Source organism: Typopeltis vanoorti, chromosome 4 (genome assembly GCF_054136105.1).
Source record: "Typopeltis vanoorti isolate ZY-2024b chromosome 4, IOZ_Tvanoo_1.0, whole genome shotgun sequence".
NCBI classification, from domain to species: Eukaryota; Metazoa; Arthropoda; class Arachnida; order Uropygi; family Thelyphonidae; genus Typopeltis; species Typopeltis vanoorti.
Window position 1 is genome coordinate 166,757,158 of NC_143552.1, and position 16,952 is coordinate 166,774,109.

At 36.7% G+C, this 16,952-nt stretch overlaps 1 protein-coding gene across 1 annotated transcript in view; it reads left to right on the forward strand.

Annotated features, from left to right (window-relative positions):
- Nucleotides 1-16,952, forward strand: part of LOC150107826 (Fanconi anemia group J protein homolog) — a 463,872-nt gene that overhangs the window by 35,163 nt on the left and 411,757 nt on the right. The window contains exon 2 of the mRNA XM_090391581.1: nucleotides 8,365-8,490. Coding sequence (XP_090247707.1) covers nucleotides 8,371-8,490 — 120 coding nt within the window. The 5' untranslated portion in view covers nucleotides 8,365-8,370. The remainder of the gene's footprint in view (nucleotides 1-8,364; nucleotides 8,491-16,952) is intronic.

Sequence of the window (16,952 nt, forward strand, 5' to 3'; positions counted from 1 at the left end):
GTCAACTATTGAATCTAAAGAAAACATTTAATTACACTCTAGACAGATTACATATCATGAATAAACATTGCTACATGCTAGCTTCAATATCAATCTCAATGAAAAACATAATTATCTAACCCTTCTTACTCTATCTTGGCATGTATAATTATCAGTACAATTAAAACATTCTTTCAAAGGTAAATCATAAGCTAAAACTCCACAATACTAAAGGTTATTCATTCATCGACATTAATTTAACCCTAATTTCTTCATTCATGTCTCTTAAACTATGTATCTAAAGTCCTTGCATAAAATCACAACCTTCTAAACTTAGTGTCCAACTAAAAATTACAGTCTTTCTTCCTTTATACATTTGCTAAACAGGTTAAAGTTTCTACTTTACCAATTGCTGGGGAACCATTAGAACATCATACATATCACGATATAACTTCACCTCCAGGTCCACCTTCTGTTCTGTTTGGTCTGCATTACCCTCTGAATGGTCCGGACTGGATATATCTCCTGCAACAAAGACACATGCTTGCTGTTCACTGGTCATCAGGCTCAGCAAGGCTTAGCTGTTTCTGTGGCAATCAGGAACTCAGCTCTGCTGGGCAGATCCTTAACTGGTGGATCTCCCAAGGATTCCTCGGCATTCTCCCACGATCTCTGCTACGACGATCCCTCCAAGTAAAGGGGACAAACATCGACAAGCGAAGAGGACTAAAAAAAAAAGCAAGCCAAAAAAAAAGAGCCATGAGCTGCCACTGCTTCGCCTTTTTAAATTCTGTGCCCAACATTTCCTTACTACGTCATTAAATTTCTCCCTCTTTGCTCACGTCACCTTACATCTCCCAGCACCTAGTGCCACAATCTCTCCTAGCATGCTCTTCAGTGGAGGTGTGTTTGTGTATGTGTGTGTGGGGGGATCGCATGCTCTCCTTCCACAGTTCATGTGTACTTGGCGTACATGTTTTGCTCCTGGCTATCGGTACTTAATCCGATTAGCCTTCTCTCAGTAACATACAAGTATTTATACAAATTTAGCAAAGTTTAAACAATGGACTATTCACAGTAAATACATTACAACACTATGGACAAATAAAAGGATTCTTAAATTATTAACGTTTCTGGTAATTTACAAACAATTTTATCTGCCTGATATATCAGTATATGCAAAATGTAAGATGCATGTTAAGTTCTGATGAAGATATAAATTAATACGTTTCAGTTTCATTCAGAACTTAAAGGCTCACCCTCTTAACAAAAAAAAATTTTGTTAAAGAAAATTTTTTTTCCATTGGTCCTTACCGTTTATTCCCTGGAGTTCTCCTTTTTTTATCTCTGCTAACTCCAGTGTCTGCAAGTTTCTGACTCCTATTCTTGAATACTGCATCTTTTGTTGATGTCTCCTTTGAATGTGTGTGAAATGCCAGTCGCGATTGTGATAAGTCCGATGTGGTGGGCTTGTGTTCCACTTATTATCATCACCTAACCTTTCCTTTTCATTAATCATTTTAGCACAATTCACCCCCGTAACCTTTGACATATACCATTCTTACTCTTGCTCGTGATTTTATCATCGATGGGTGCTTTAACCACTGTATTGCTGACAGCACCTGAGTGACCCTTCTCTCTCGATGAGGACACCTCATCAGATCTCAATTGGCTGATTATAACATTGTTCCTTCTCTTTTCAGCTCAAGCTGATTCATTCTTACAAGAGGACTTGATGTTGAACAAGTCTTTTCCTTCAATCAAGCAAAGTAATTCCTGATCCCTCCTGGCTGTTTTCTTCTTTCCAAGAAGACTTACCTCCTTCCTTGCATAATCACATGAGAACTGGTATTTATTCAGGAAATCATCTCTAAGTATTATCTCCATGTATTGGGAGAGAGGTCCTGGGCAGGACTAAGAACTCATGTCAAACACGTTGTGTTCTGGTAATTTTACCTTAAAGCTTACTAACTTGGATGCGTGAATTAAGGTGGGGGATATTCCTGACAGTTTAACAGGTCTCTTAAAATACGTGACCTCACATAGGGTTCTAATTTCCTTGATATCGTCGACCTTTTCTCTGGGTTCGATTTGTACACACACGAAATCTTGATTCTTCTTGATAATTCCTATTGGAGTGCCCTTTATTGATGTAAAAATTGTGGGCTAGGTGCCCAATTCTATTGCAATTGAAACATATGGGAGGTTCCCTCCTCCTATCAATTCTCTCAGTGCCTCCTTCCGGGGTCAAGGGTGATTTTGTAATGTCCGAGTAGACATTCTTGCCAGCTTCTGCATCACAGTATCTAATTTATCGAGTAAAGGTTGTTGCATCCTTTCAGTTTCTTTACGAATTAATTCAGTGTTTTTTACACATGGAAGACTTGAAGGCTCCTGGTTTCTTATAGAGGTTGTTGTCAGTTTGCTAAGCACCTCATCGAGGCATTCCATAACCGGTTGTTGTAATCGCTCGACTTCTTGTTTGATTATGGATTGAACCTCACTCTGACTAGGAAAGCTTGCTGATAGTTGGCTGATAGATTGAACTTTGTCTCCCTCACTTCCTTTTAGGTTTTTGTGTTTCTCCTTCCTGTCCTGACCTTCACTCTCAATATTGAGGAGATTACTGGTTTCTTTCTCCTCCTTAATAAGGTTAACAAATTCGGTGGCAGTTGCAGGACGAATGTCTCCTAGCATTTGCTTTCTTTCCTTAACTGCATTGTAACATTCTTTTAAGTTGGTTATATTTCTTCTGAAAGCTGTTTCTCTCAGTTCTAGCCTCACCCCTTGCCTAAAACGTTGGAAGACAGCCCAATCTAAGTGGGACTGGTCTTCACTCGAGACGTTCAGAATGTTTGCAAGCATTGGCAATCTATTGTAGAATTCTGATGTGCTTTCTTTATCCTTCTGTATTATCCCCTGGAGTTTCCACAGGTTAGGTCCTACACTCCTTATCCTTGAGAAGTGGGAGACTATTACCTCCTTACATTTGGAATAATCCAGGGTTCCTTTCAGGATTGGGGATGAGTAGAGAAAGCCCTTTGCCTTTCCTACCAGCTTACTGTGTAGCAGTATAAGGAGCTGAAAGTCTGTCCATCTTCCAATTTTTCTTAGTTCTTCAACATAGCAAAATAATGCATGAACGTTATCTGTCTCCTTATCAGAGAATTGCGGAAACACCTGTTGTGGATTTATGGGTCTAAATAATTCATTATCGTCCATGCCTGTACTCGATGATAGTGCCATAGTGATATATCAGTTACAATTTTCACAATATTTAAGTATAAAAGTTCTTAATATTTAGCTTGCCTGATCTTTTTCTATAACCTGCTCACTTTGATTTCTTTAATTTAGTCTATAAATCAAATCCTGTCGACTGCTCCATTGTTACGTCGTTACCTCTTTATATTTCCTTCTTACTTTCTCTTATATTATTTACTTTGTGTCCATATCGTTAATAATTCTTTAATTCAACACTTTCTGTTAGAACCTTAATTATCTTTCATCAACTCTTTAATGTATGCAGTCTTAACATTTACTTTGGGCCATTAACAACTATAAGGATATTGCGCGTGGGTTTTTCATCCCGCATACAGACAAATCGGCCCTTCAGAACACATGCAATTTACAGACATAGAATGCCAGTTGTGGTAGTGGTGGAAATGGGTGGTAGATGGCATTGATGGAGACGATTCATAGTAGAGGTTTGGTGTAGTGGTTGAGACAGTTCTAGGTGTCCTCCTGCGATGAGTCTTTGGACTCCTTGGAGGTGTCAGGAATAATGATAATAATAATTTAACCCTAATTTCTTCATTCATGTCTCAGAGTTACAATGCCCTCTTAAACTATACCTCTGAAGTCCTTGCATAAAATCACAACCTTCTAAATTTAGTGTCCAACTAAAAATTACAGTCTTTCTTTCTTTATACATTCACTAAACAGGTTAAAGTTTCTACTTACCAATTGCTGGGGAACCATTAGAACATCATACATATCACGATATGACTTCACCTCCAGGTCCACTTTCTGTTCTGCTTAGTCTGCATTACCCCTCTGAATGGTCCGGACTGGATATATCTCCTGCGACGAAGACACGTGCTTGTCGTTCACTGGTCATCAGGCTTGGCAAGGCTTAGCTGTCTCTGCATAGTCAGGAACTCAGCTCTGCTTGGCAAATCCTTAACTGGCATTCTCCCATGATCCCTGCTACGATGATCCCTCCAAGGAATGGGGACGAACGTTGACAAGCGAAGAGGAAGACTAAAGAAAAAGCAAGCCAAAAAAAGAGCCCTGAGCTGGCGCTGCATTGCCTTTTTAAATTCCGTGCCCAACACTTCCTTACTACGTCGTTAAATTTCTCCCTCTTTGCTCACATCACCTTACATCTCTGCACCACAATCTTCCCTAGCATGCTCTTCGGTGGAGGTGCGGAGGGGGATCGCGTGCTCTCCTTCCACAGTGCACGTGTACTTGTCGTACATGTTTTGCTCCTGGCTATCGGTACTTAATCCAATTAGCCTTCTCTCAATAACTTACAAGTATTTATAGAAATTTAGCAAAGTTTAAACAATGGACTATTCACAGTAAATACATTACAACACTATGGACAAATAAAAGGATTCTTAAATTATTAACGTTTCTGGTAATTTACAAACAATTTTATCCGCCTGATATATCAGTATATGCAAAATGTAAGATGCATGTTAAATTCTGATGAAGGTATAAATTAATACAGTTTCGGTTTCATTCAGAACTTAACACAGGCATGTTGGAATATTTTTTACTTCCACAAAGAAATATGCCTTCTCCCATTTTTCTTGAAAAGTTCTGCCTTCTTGATCTATTTTTGTTTTTTTTTAACTTTAAATTGAGACATTGTTACGGGCAAAAAAAATATAAGATATTGAGGTAACTTTTTATTAACACACTATCATATTACAGTGGTAACCTATAACTTATTGACATTCTATCACGTGGCTTAAAATGGCTGCATGACAAGTAACTTCCATTCAGTGTTACCATCATTTGATGACAGAAACATGGTACAAAGAATTGTAGTAATAAGTTTTACGTTTGTTTAAAGCTATCATAAAACATTTAGAAGTTTGAATTTTTCCTGTTTTAATCCCTGCAGGATGTTAGAAACGTTGATTTTTAGAAAAGAAATAATTAAAGTCGTGGGCCGGATACGAAGCCCACTAGGGCAGTATCCGGCCTGTGGGCTAACAGTTTGCACACAGGCATGTGTGCAAACTGGTAGCCCACACTGGTAGGCTTTAATATGGATTACTCTAACACACATGTGTTAGAGTAATCCATATTAAAGCCTTATAAAGAGGAGGAGAAAGAAATTATATTTTCCTTGTCTTTTTTTCATATTTAATAAGTATTGAATCAAGTTAATGCTATGAGCGACTTTGGATGTTTTTGCAACATGAACTTTGAACTTCATCTCTTTATCTACATTGGAGTTTCTGTACCTCAGTTTCAATGATACCTTTTGACTGGAAACACCTGGGTTTGAATCCCATCTATGATAGAAGAATCTTTTATAAAGACTTCATAACTTTTATTTCATATCCAGACTCAAGTGGTACAAACAACAAATTAGGATACATTACCAATGAAAACAGTTTAAATTTAATAGGTAAATTATATAGGAAATAATAAGTAAAATATGAAGGAAAAAGAAACTATACAAAAGTTGTATACAATAAATATGGTCAGATGTTCCTCCAGTATCTTGTGCAGTCAACTGCTCTGTCTGTGCAGGATATAAGGTACTCTTTTCTACAAGGCGATTGAAGAAGGGGGCAAGAAAGAAGGTATTCCATGGACTGAGTTGCCCCACACTCACAATTATCTGATTCAGAAAGGTAACTCCATTTGATGAGGCTTTGTTTGTAGCATCCTATTGTTCGTAGGAAAATATGAAGGGAAAAAAAGCTATACAAAAGTTATGTACAATAAATATGGTCAGATGTTCCTCCAGTATCTTGTGCAATCAACTGCTCTGTCTGTGTAGGATATAAGGATTTTCCAAGGATATAAGGCTTTTCCAAGTATTTTCCACGTGGTGCCCACTTGGACACCATGTGGAAGATGTTCGGCTGTTGGAAAACCAGTATTATTCTCAGGGTATAGTGAAAACCATTGTTGATGTCTTGTCTCTGAAGGGCACTGTAGTCTGGCCAGATAGTGGGTGGTGCTCATCATTCATTTGTTTACTTCTTTCATCAACTGAGAATGCAAATCTTCAAATTGAAGGGGATGCAATACTATCCAAAGTATACAGGTCTCTTAAAGGTGTTGGTTTCCATCCTATAATTAAGCAACAGCTTTATTTCATATGTTTTATAATTAAAAGTGAGTTAGTAGGTCTCATACAGAGGTGGCAGGGTTTTTTCTTTCCAGAAACTAAGGTTTTTTCATTTTGCATTAAACCTGTGATTAACAGACATAATACACTAGCTTTATAGCCTGAGCTGCTTTGGCCTTAAATCCAAAACATTGAACCAATCTTTATCCATCAACATCCCCACCCAAATCTCTAGCTCACTTTTATCACTTTCCTCGTCATCATTTTCATTAGGTCCATTTCCAACAATGTAGCATAAAACTTGTTTTCAATCGAAATTGATAACTTTACATTTTTTGCATATTAAACTGGTATCCATTATTCCTGCCTATACTGTCAGTCTGTTTAAATTGTTATTCTTCTCAATTTTTGCATTATCAGCAAACAGCTGCATATTTCCCTTTAGAATATTTTCTCTATTCATTAATGTTCAAATTAAATAGCAGTTGACTAAGTACAGAGCCTTGCAGCCTGCTGCTAGTCATTTTCTCATTGATTCTATCTCCTTATATACTACAATTTGGCATTTGTTAATCAGCCACCCTCATATCCATTCCATTTGAATATAGCAGTATCATTCCTTTAACTGATATCATTGTTATAAAAAAAAAAGTAAATTACTAAGACATGATTTGAACTTCAGAAAGTGACACTATCACCATAGAGTATTATATTTTTTTATCTATCATGAATTTTGCCTTTGACCAACTTTTCGAATACCTTGACCACTACACACAAAATGCTGGGTCTATAATTTAATGCTTCTATTTTGACTTCTCCTTTAGGAGAAGCCAAGACAGAAGCATATGTTAACACGTTTACTGCCAACTTACGAGTATACTCGTAGTTGGTATATGAGCCTCACAAGCCAACTATGAATATACTCGTATGTCGATTACAAACAGCTACGAGATTACTCTACTGACCTTGAAGAAGTGAAAGTGCTTGGTGTGCAGTAACAAACTGTGCCCTAGGAGCATGGCAGCAAACATGTTAACCTTTATATATTTGCAAATATAATAAAGATGTTAACCAATATGTTAGCTTAAATTGAAACTCGCAACTGGGATGGGATTGAAATACAGGCCTTTCCATTTAAATTTTATGTTGAAACCACATGCATTTGAGTATTGTTGCACAGTATCTCCATAAATCCCAGTGATAAAACACCTTGAATCTCGTCCTGTTAGGTTTTGAAACCAAAATTTCTGATAACATTGGCAAGGAATAGTGTAAACCTATGTATTTTGTAAATTTTATAATTTACTATAGTTTACAAATACATATATTTGTAAACCTACCATACATATTTTAGTATGGTAGATGAGCTAAAGGTCAATAATCCAGGAGCTGATGTAGAGACCAAACATGATACTTTTTCAAGTTACTTAACCCCTTAACATTCAAAGTCGTCTGTGATACGTCTTTTGTTTATTGCACCAAAATTGATTTTGAATTTTGGTTTCACATATAAATACAACCAAATATAAATGCTAGACAATCTTGTGCCTATTTCCTTTCAGCCGAGAAAAGTTGCCAACACGTGTATCGGCTATTTCGTTTGCGTTTGCACAAATTCATCATTATTTGAAAAATAATGATGAATTTGATCCAGCAAATCGCCCTCACCCAAAAAATTGGCAGAAAAACTACCGCTTTCTGATTTTTAATTGGTATGTTGAGGGTTAAAGTGTGGGGAAAAAAAAAAACAGGATAGTGATTTCACATGCATGACAAAAAAGAAAAGTAAAGATCTCACAAACATCCATGCTACAGTGGGATTTGAACTTGAACTTGCAATCACCTGTTGGTGATTGCAGAAACAATATCCACTTATCCAACCAGCTGTCATATACAGCATAATACTAGTATTTTTTGCAGGAGGTGGGAGGAATGAGGATTGCTATATGCTGATATTATTAAAAAATAAGTTTTTCTGCATAATTATTACTTTAGTTAGCAAATGTGACTTTCTGTTTTCCTTGACTGTGAGATGATTAAATCAAAATATTTTGTTCTTTGTATAGATAATCATGAATTCTCAGGATACTATCCAAGGAATAGAAAATGAACAAAAGATTTATTTAATTAGTGGCATCAAGATCATGTTTCCTTGTAAAAGCTATCCATCACAGTTGGCAATGATGGATAAGGCAAGTAGTGAACATGTTTGAAGTTGCTTTTTTGTTTTAATCTCTTAGCACTATTATAATCATGTTGGAGGCTTAATAGATTGTATACAGCACTCAGAAAGGATTAAAACAGAATTTAATTCTTCCTATATTTTGTCAGTCAATGAAATATTTTCAGGGATTACAAAAAAAAACTAATGTAAACATATATACAAATCACAAACAATACTAAGTCCAACCACGTGGGTGACACTAAAGTCCTAACTAGATGGAGCGCCCTCTAAGGGCGGTTGTAGGTGGCTTGGAATGTAAAGTGGAACCTCTGGTGATAAGCGTTTCCCAAATCTTAGGAAGCTTAATGCAACCGTATTTGTTAAGATTTGGTTGATTCCTGAGAGCTGCTGCTGATTCTAAGAATAGTCTCTTTTTTAAATTTGCTGTGGTGGAGCATGGTAGCTTTTTTCCCATGAGATCCTGTGGGTTGTATCCAAGACATGGTCAGCCAGGCCTGACTGACCATAGTCGTGGTTGCAGATGTATGACTTATGTTCCTCCAGACAGATAGTAACTGATCTGCCTGTCTGTCCAAAGTACGCCTGTTTACAGGAACTGGCGTACTTTGGACAGGGTACTTTATAGACTCCAGGCACTGAGAGAGGAGGGAGCTGATCTTTTGTAGAGCAGATAAGGGTAGCAAGTTTGCAGTGGGGCTTAAATGTTATGTGTAGGTTGTACTTTTATAAAATTTTGGCCATTTTTTGGGATGTGCCACAGATGTAGGGTATGGTGACAGCATTTCTAAACTCTTTCTGAAGAGAAGACCAGGAAATGGGGAGGACCTGATTATTTTTTATTAATACTGTGATCGCTGTAGCTATTGGAGAGGAAAGGGTTGTTTATGTGGTCAAGCTCAGTTGTAAGGGCGGTTCCACTGGAACAAGAATTGTGAGCTCTCTTGGTAAGAGTTTTAATAATGCCATATTGTTGAGTGGTGTGGTGGTGGGAGAGTTTGTGAATGTATCATTAGACATTTGTTTCATTAGAAGCCGAGTTATAGCGCCAAGAGTGACAGTGTGTTTTGACGAACAGTCGGAAAATAAGTTTCAAACAGAGAGCTGCAATTGACTTTTGTGTTAAACTTAGTAAAAGTTTTACGGAAATGCATCAGATGCTTCAAAAAGCATACGGGGATGAATGCTTATCCCGTACTCAAGTTTACGAGTGGTTTAAGCGATTTCGAAGTGGTTGTGAGACACTTGAGGACAACAAAAAGCCAGGCCGTCCAAAACCTGGACTGAGCGAAGTTAACATCCAAAAAGTGCATGATTTCATCAAAGAAAACCCGAAATCACCTGTGAGATTGATTGAAAATGAATTGGGGATTCCAAAATCAACTGTGCACAACATGTTGACCAAGAGTTTGGGCCTTCGTAAATTGAATTTGCGATTTGTTCCCCTAAGTTGACCGACGACCAAAAAATGTATCGAATTGAACACTGCAAGGACCTCATTAAAACTGCTTGTAAGGACTGAAACTTCCTTGAAACAATCGTTACTGGTGATGAAACGTGGTGTTTTGAGTACGAGTCTGAAACAAAGCTCCAGAGTGCTGAGTGGAGACCACCAGAAGAGGGGCATCCAAAAGAAAGTTGCTTTGAGGAGTTAAAAGTAAAGACAATGCTGATTTGTTTCTACGATTCCAAGGACATTATCCACAAAGAATTCGTTCTACCTGGCCCAACGGTCAATGGCGAGTTTTATCTTGAGTTTTGAAGCGATTGTTAGGGAGAATTCGTTGCATAAGGCATGAATATCGTGATGCAGGCAGCTGGTCACTTTTGCATGATAATGCACCATCTCATCGTTCGAACATTGTGAGACAGTTTTTGAGCAGAAACCCAAGTTTGTGTGTTGGATCACTCACCCGTATTCACCTGATTCAGCATCCTGTGACTTCTTTTTCTTCCCCCGACTTCATTTGCCGATGAAAGGAAAGCGATACGACACCATTGAAAATGTTCTGGCGGCAGTAACCATGACCCTCAACAGTATCCCAAAAACCGATATAAAAAGCACGTTTAATGAATTAATTGACCGTGCCAAATGCTGTATCGAAGCTGAGGGAGAGTATATTGATTCAAATAAATTATTTGAATAATTATAATTGGCCTGTGTTTTATTTTCTATCAAAAGTTCGGTTTCTTTTTGGACAGAGGGTGTATAATTATCATCATCATCAAATTTCTGACATGTATCCTCAAGGGGTGTACAGGATATGATAGCACAGTCATACGTTATCTATGTTTAAAAAAAAAAAACAGAGGACAAGTCTACTGAACACTGCAATTAAAAGAAAGTGATATGGCTACTTTTTCAAAAAAAAAATTTTTTTTGTTTTCAGTGTTATTCAGATAATTATTTATTAATTGACTTCTTTTGTTGAAAGGTTATGAACTCCATTTAGAAATGTTCACCAGTAAGATAGCTTCTTAGCAAAGAATTTTTGCAAAGAAGCCAAACCATAATTGGCTGTAAATCTGTACATTTTCTAGCATGATTTGCCACATGGATAGCACACTTGCCCTCCAACCAACACATTGCCTTTAATGTGCATCACATCTACCACTTATGATTATTTGTGCCTATCCTTAAGTGGATAAATAGATGCATTTGTGATGCACATTAAAGATTTATAGTTTCTTTCTTCAACAAATATAAATCATGTACTAACTATGATCTATGAAAACTAGTTTTCTAACATATGATTGCTATGGTATTCAGAAAAAGATTTTCTGCCTGGTCTCTGATAGAACCATACAGGACCAGCAAAATCTTAATCAGATGCACTGATAAAAGGAGAATGTATATCTTGTAGTACCTCATTTACAAGGAAACTGATGGTGAATGTTGTATTCTCGTAGCTGTGCAGTCCATTTTCAAAATTTAGGTTTCAACTGTTGTGGAAGAATAATGGATTTTTAAAATCCTTTCACTTTGCTGCCTTAGTTGTCCACGTGGCTAACATATCTAGTCTCCATCCAGGCTGCAGGTCTGAATCTCATCATGGAAATGGATGTTTATGATTGTCTTTAGGTGGGAGATAAATCTCATCACCTGGTGTGAGAAATTCATCTCCCACCAGTGCTTATATTGCTTCTGCCCACAAAAGATTATTTGCAAACTTGTCTCACATTTGTACCATGGCTAAGGATATATTTTTTTTTTGTTATCAATTTTTTATTTATATATTTTTTTTTGTATTTGTAATTTATTTTTTGCATAGTCTGGAGACCCTGCTCTAGAGAGAGACAAACATGGAACTTTTTCAAGCCATTTCGAGGCCTCCAATAAGTGGGGAGGTGTCTCACACTGGGCAATAAAATTCATCTCCCACCTAAAAGTAATCACAAGCATCCATGGCCACAGTGGGATTTGAATCTGCAGCCTGTTGGTTGGAGAGCAGGTATGCTAATCACTCGGCCAACTAGGCCGGCCACAGAACTGCACTTATTATTTGTGAAGTAATAACTTTATGGTTTATTTATATAATAATTCATATAATAAACCTTATGGTTTATTCACAATACAGAAATAAAAAAATCGAAATTTTAATCCAGTATTTCACTTAACAGTATTTATTTTCAAGGATAATAAAGAAAATAATTTGAAGAAGCACATAACATATCAAACTATGCCATCTCTGGGCACATTTGAGTGGCTGTTTTTTTTTTTTTTTCTTCATTCAAACTCATGATTACAGTTTCTCAGATATAAGTTTTTTTCATCATACTTGTTTATGTTAGGAGCGTTGTATAAAGGATAGGCAGATTCCCAGAATTATCTGTCATCTTTCGCCTTTCTGTTTTATTGCAACTCTACTCCATCTAACTGCGTGTTATTATTTAATCCATTTTGTCCATATTAGTTTATAACTTTGGTGTTCTTTCCATTTGGCTGTCCATAATTATTATGGGAGTTTATGTGGGCATTGTGTTCTCTTTTTTTAAGCCAGAGATCATGATAGAATTAGTGATTGTTCAAATTAGTAATACTTTTAATATACATGAGTAAATTGTAATGTAGCTTGTGTCCATTAGCTTGTGAAAATATCCATTCACCAATCCACAGTGGGCCAGTATGATGAATTATGGCGTAATCTTCCAAGATGAATCAAGCAGGAATAAAATGGTCATTTCCTGGAGGCCAGATTGTAACTACCTATGGCAGCAGGCAGTTAAACATGAAGTCAGAGGATGCTAAGAATCCCTAGGTAACCAGATCTAGCTGCCTTTGGAAACTAGACCTCATCATCATCAAATTCCTGATATATATATATACACACACACACACACACACACACACACACACACACACACACACCCTCAGGGGGGTGTACAGGATCTTATGGTAGTATTACATGAAAAGATACATCATTACTAACTTCTGTCAACAATTTTCCTCTGGTTTAGTCTGCTATCCGTCAACATTCCAATATTATGATATCTTATATTTTTGTCTTCTAAGGCACTTTTTACTGTATCAATCCACCTACATTTCAGTTTCCTTTCATCCTGGAAAAGAACACTTGTTTAGCTAATCTTTTCTCTCCCATTCTGTTTAAATGGGCACAATCTGAGATTAGCTCTGCTGAAACATTTCTGAATGCTAACAATGCCGTGTTCTTTCCTAATAGCCTCGTTTTCAATATGATACTGTGATTGAAACCATCTGCTTACTCCTGTGGTCTCCAGTCTTTGATCAAGAGTTTTATTTCTAGCTCAGCTCTCAGATCCTTAAGTTAAAATTGGTTTGGACGCTGTCTTGTATGCAGCTAAGTGTTTTCACTAATCTCTCTCATATTCCATATAAATTTATTCAGTTGACTTCCTATCATACCAGCTTGACTAATTCTGCTATTTTCATATTTAATTTCCATCTTCACTAAACATTGTGCTTAAATAGCTGTAATATTTTATTTATTCTATAGATTCACTACTCAGGATACAGTTGATGTTTTCAATGTTTCTATCTATTTCATTGTCTTTGTCTTTTTGATGTTGATTTTCCTATTAAATTTATTACAGAAATTATTCAGTTTGGTCAGGGAATCTTACAGATTTGTACTAAATTTATTTAGCAGTATAACATCATCTGCATAAAGTCAAGAGCTGAGACCAACATCTCCAAACTTGATATCAGGTTTAATACCACTTTCCTTCATAATGTTATCTATATAGATGATGAATAACAGTGGAGATAATATGCAACCTTGTTGCACACCTAACTTAACATGTAACCATTTGCTAATGATATCAGATGACTTGAATCAAGTTAAAGTCGAGAGCTCTTACTGCCATCTAGTGTGAGATGGAGTCTAACAATATTAAATACATTGTGGGGTGTTGTTACAGACTGGTGGATCAGTACTATTGACGAAGAAATGCATCACCAAATAAATAAGATGGGTGCGAAAAGAACAATGGGGAACTTTAATTATCCGTACATTGATTGGGTAGCTAAAATTGCATGAGATGAATGAAACTGAATTTATTGAGCTCTTGTGAGACAACTTCCTCAAGCAGTATGTGAGAGAAGGAACTCTTTATCAAAGAGTGTTAGATCTGATTTATAGTGTCAGTGGAGATTTCAGTTAAAGGTGTAACTATTCTCCCTCTGGTTGGTGACAGTGTACATGCAGTACTCACTTGAGAAGTGGTGCGATGCTGAACTACAAAGCCGGAAATTATGACCACCTGATGGATATTCTGGGTTCTTGTACCATGGTATCAGTTATTGGATGGGAAGGATATTGACAGTGGAAAGTGTTTAAAAATTACTTAAATGATACAACATCAGAATGTGTCCTAGAGTTTGAAGAATAAATAGATAGGAGTAAAGCTAAAATGGATGTGTAATCTAATTAAGCATGAGATTCATAAGAAAAAGATGATGTGGAAAGAATATCATGTGCATAAGGATGATGTCAGTTATGATAATTATAAGTAGCAGGCCAGAAGAGCCACAACTGTTGTATGGAAGGCCAAATCCAAGTATGCAAAAAAATGGCTCTGCAAGTTAAAGACAACCCCAAAGAATTCTATTGTTATGTGGCAAGTAAAAGAAAGAATGAATTTGAAAGAATAATTATACTGAATGCAGATGGTATGTGGGTGACTGATGCAGAAGTCATTGTTTGACTAATGAGCAACCATTTTGCTAAAAGCTATTAATCTGGTATATGCAACATTTAACTCACCAATACCTCTGCACCATATGAGAAAATTCATGTAGGTGAGGAGAAAGTAGTGAAACTGTTGTGCAAACTGAAGAAGAAGAATTCAATCAGCACAGGCACTAAAATTGTGTTCATCTGAACTGACTATTCCTTTGACCAGGCTATGTATTTTGAGTCTCAGAACAGGGAAGATTCTGCAAAAATGAAAAGAATGTATGGTAATCTATTGCACAAGGGTGGTGTGAAGACTGACATATCCAACTATCGACCAATCAGTATCTCAGGAATGGTGTTGAAGATTTTGGAAAAGTTTATTAGGGCTTGCATTCCGAAATATGTTGACAGAGAATCTCTACTTTGCAATGAACAGCATGGGTTTACTAAGAGAAGGTCATGTTTTAACAACTTGCTCACATTCTTTAATGATGTTGCCAATGAACTAGACAAAGAGAATGGATACACCATGATACTTTTGGATTTTGTTAAGCCTTTGATAGAATACAGCATGGAAGATTTTTGCATAATTGGAGAATATGGGTTTGTATCATAAAATATTAGTGTGGCTGTGATGAGATATCCACCATCATATTATATTAATAGATGTGATTATACTATAAGAAACTGATCATGCTAGGCATTTTTAGAGTTTTAGTAGATAGGAAGTTGAAGGGCCACATAGCAAAGATGGCAAATACAATTCAGAGAATAATGGGAATAGTGAAATGAATCTTGCCATGTAAAGATAAGAAAGTGATTTTGCCTCATTAGAAGGCCTCGATAAGACTTCACTTGGACTTGTGTGCATATCTGGTTTCCTCATTTCTGTGGTGATTTTAATAGAGTGGAGAGAGTGTTAAAAAGATATCAGGATTGTTGAATACTGATTTTGAAGTCAGATTGAGAATTTGTAGACTGCTGACACTAGCAAACAGGAGAGGGGTGGGGATATGATTGAGATTTACAAACTTCTGAAAGGGTCCCACAGGATTTCAGTTGATGGAATTTTTCATTTTATAGAGGGTGTGGAAAGGATGAGAGCATCCTCAGAAGCTGAGAATGAATTTCGCTAAGAAGGGGATGAGACTAGATTTTTCTCTCATAGGGAGGTTCATGATTGGAATGGATTGCCATTGAATGTGACATGTGAAACACTGTGAATGAATTCTAGAATAAGTATGATAGCTGGTTAGTATGTTGCCTTCCTCGATGAGTCTCTGACTCCCTGTAGGTCTCTCACTTAATAATAATATATACAAGGAATGGTCTTTAAAGTTCTGATAAACACCCAAATGGAATATATATATATATATATATATATATTGGAGTTCATTATTTCAACCTTGGCACATCGAGCCAGATCTTTATTAACAGATGAAACAGAGATTAAAAATATTACTAAAAAAGACCTTTCTCAACAATGGCTTCACTCTTAAGAACATTGAAAAATTTATCTCTCTAACTTGGCTATTCCTGAGGAAGATCCTCAAGTTCCTCACGTCTTCGATGGGAATCAAACTTGGGACACTCCTTCCCCAGGCATATGGTTGCAAATCCACTAGGCTAACCGTGTGGACATATATATATATATATATACATATATATATATATATATATATATGTTAAAGATACCAAGCTATTTTAAACCTGGTTTTACTCCATTTCCCAAGTAAGCAAGCAGACAAACAAGTCAAGTTTGCTCTAGTCTAGCTGACCTTCAAGACCAAGGCAACTCATGGCAAAAGTAGAATAAGCTCTGATCACTAATCTTGATATTTACCCTTAATGCAAAGCACATCTCCTGGAGGAGATGTATGATACTTTGTATTAAAGGCAAGGGGCCACTACCCAGACCGGTTTCGACCTTTATTGAGGTCTCATCAGTGGGAGCCAGGCTAGAAATGCCAAGATTTTAGTAATACAGAGCTTATAAGTATTTTACCAGAACAAGTTACCATAAGGTGTTTTAACCTTATTAAATAAAAATCTCAGGAGGAGATATAAATGTAGAAAGTATTTTACCTTGGGTATAATAAATGTTAAAGATGCCAAGCTATTTTAAACCTGGTTTTACTCCATTTCCCAAGTAAGCAAACAGACAAACAAGTCAAGTTTGCGTCTGCAAGTGTTGCAAGTTTAGCTGACCCTGCACATAGTGCAAGACCAACGCAACTCAAGGTAAAAGTAGAATAAGCTCTGATCACTAATCTTGATATTTACCCTTAATGCAAAGCACATCTCCTGGAGGAGA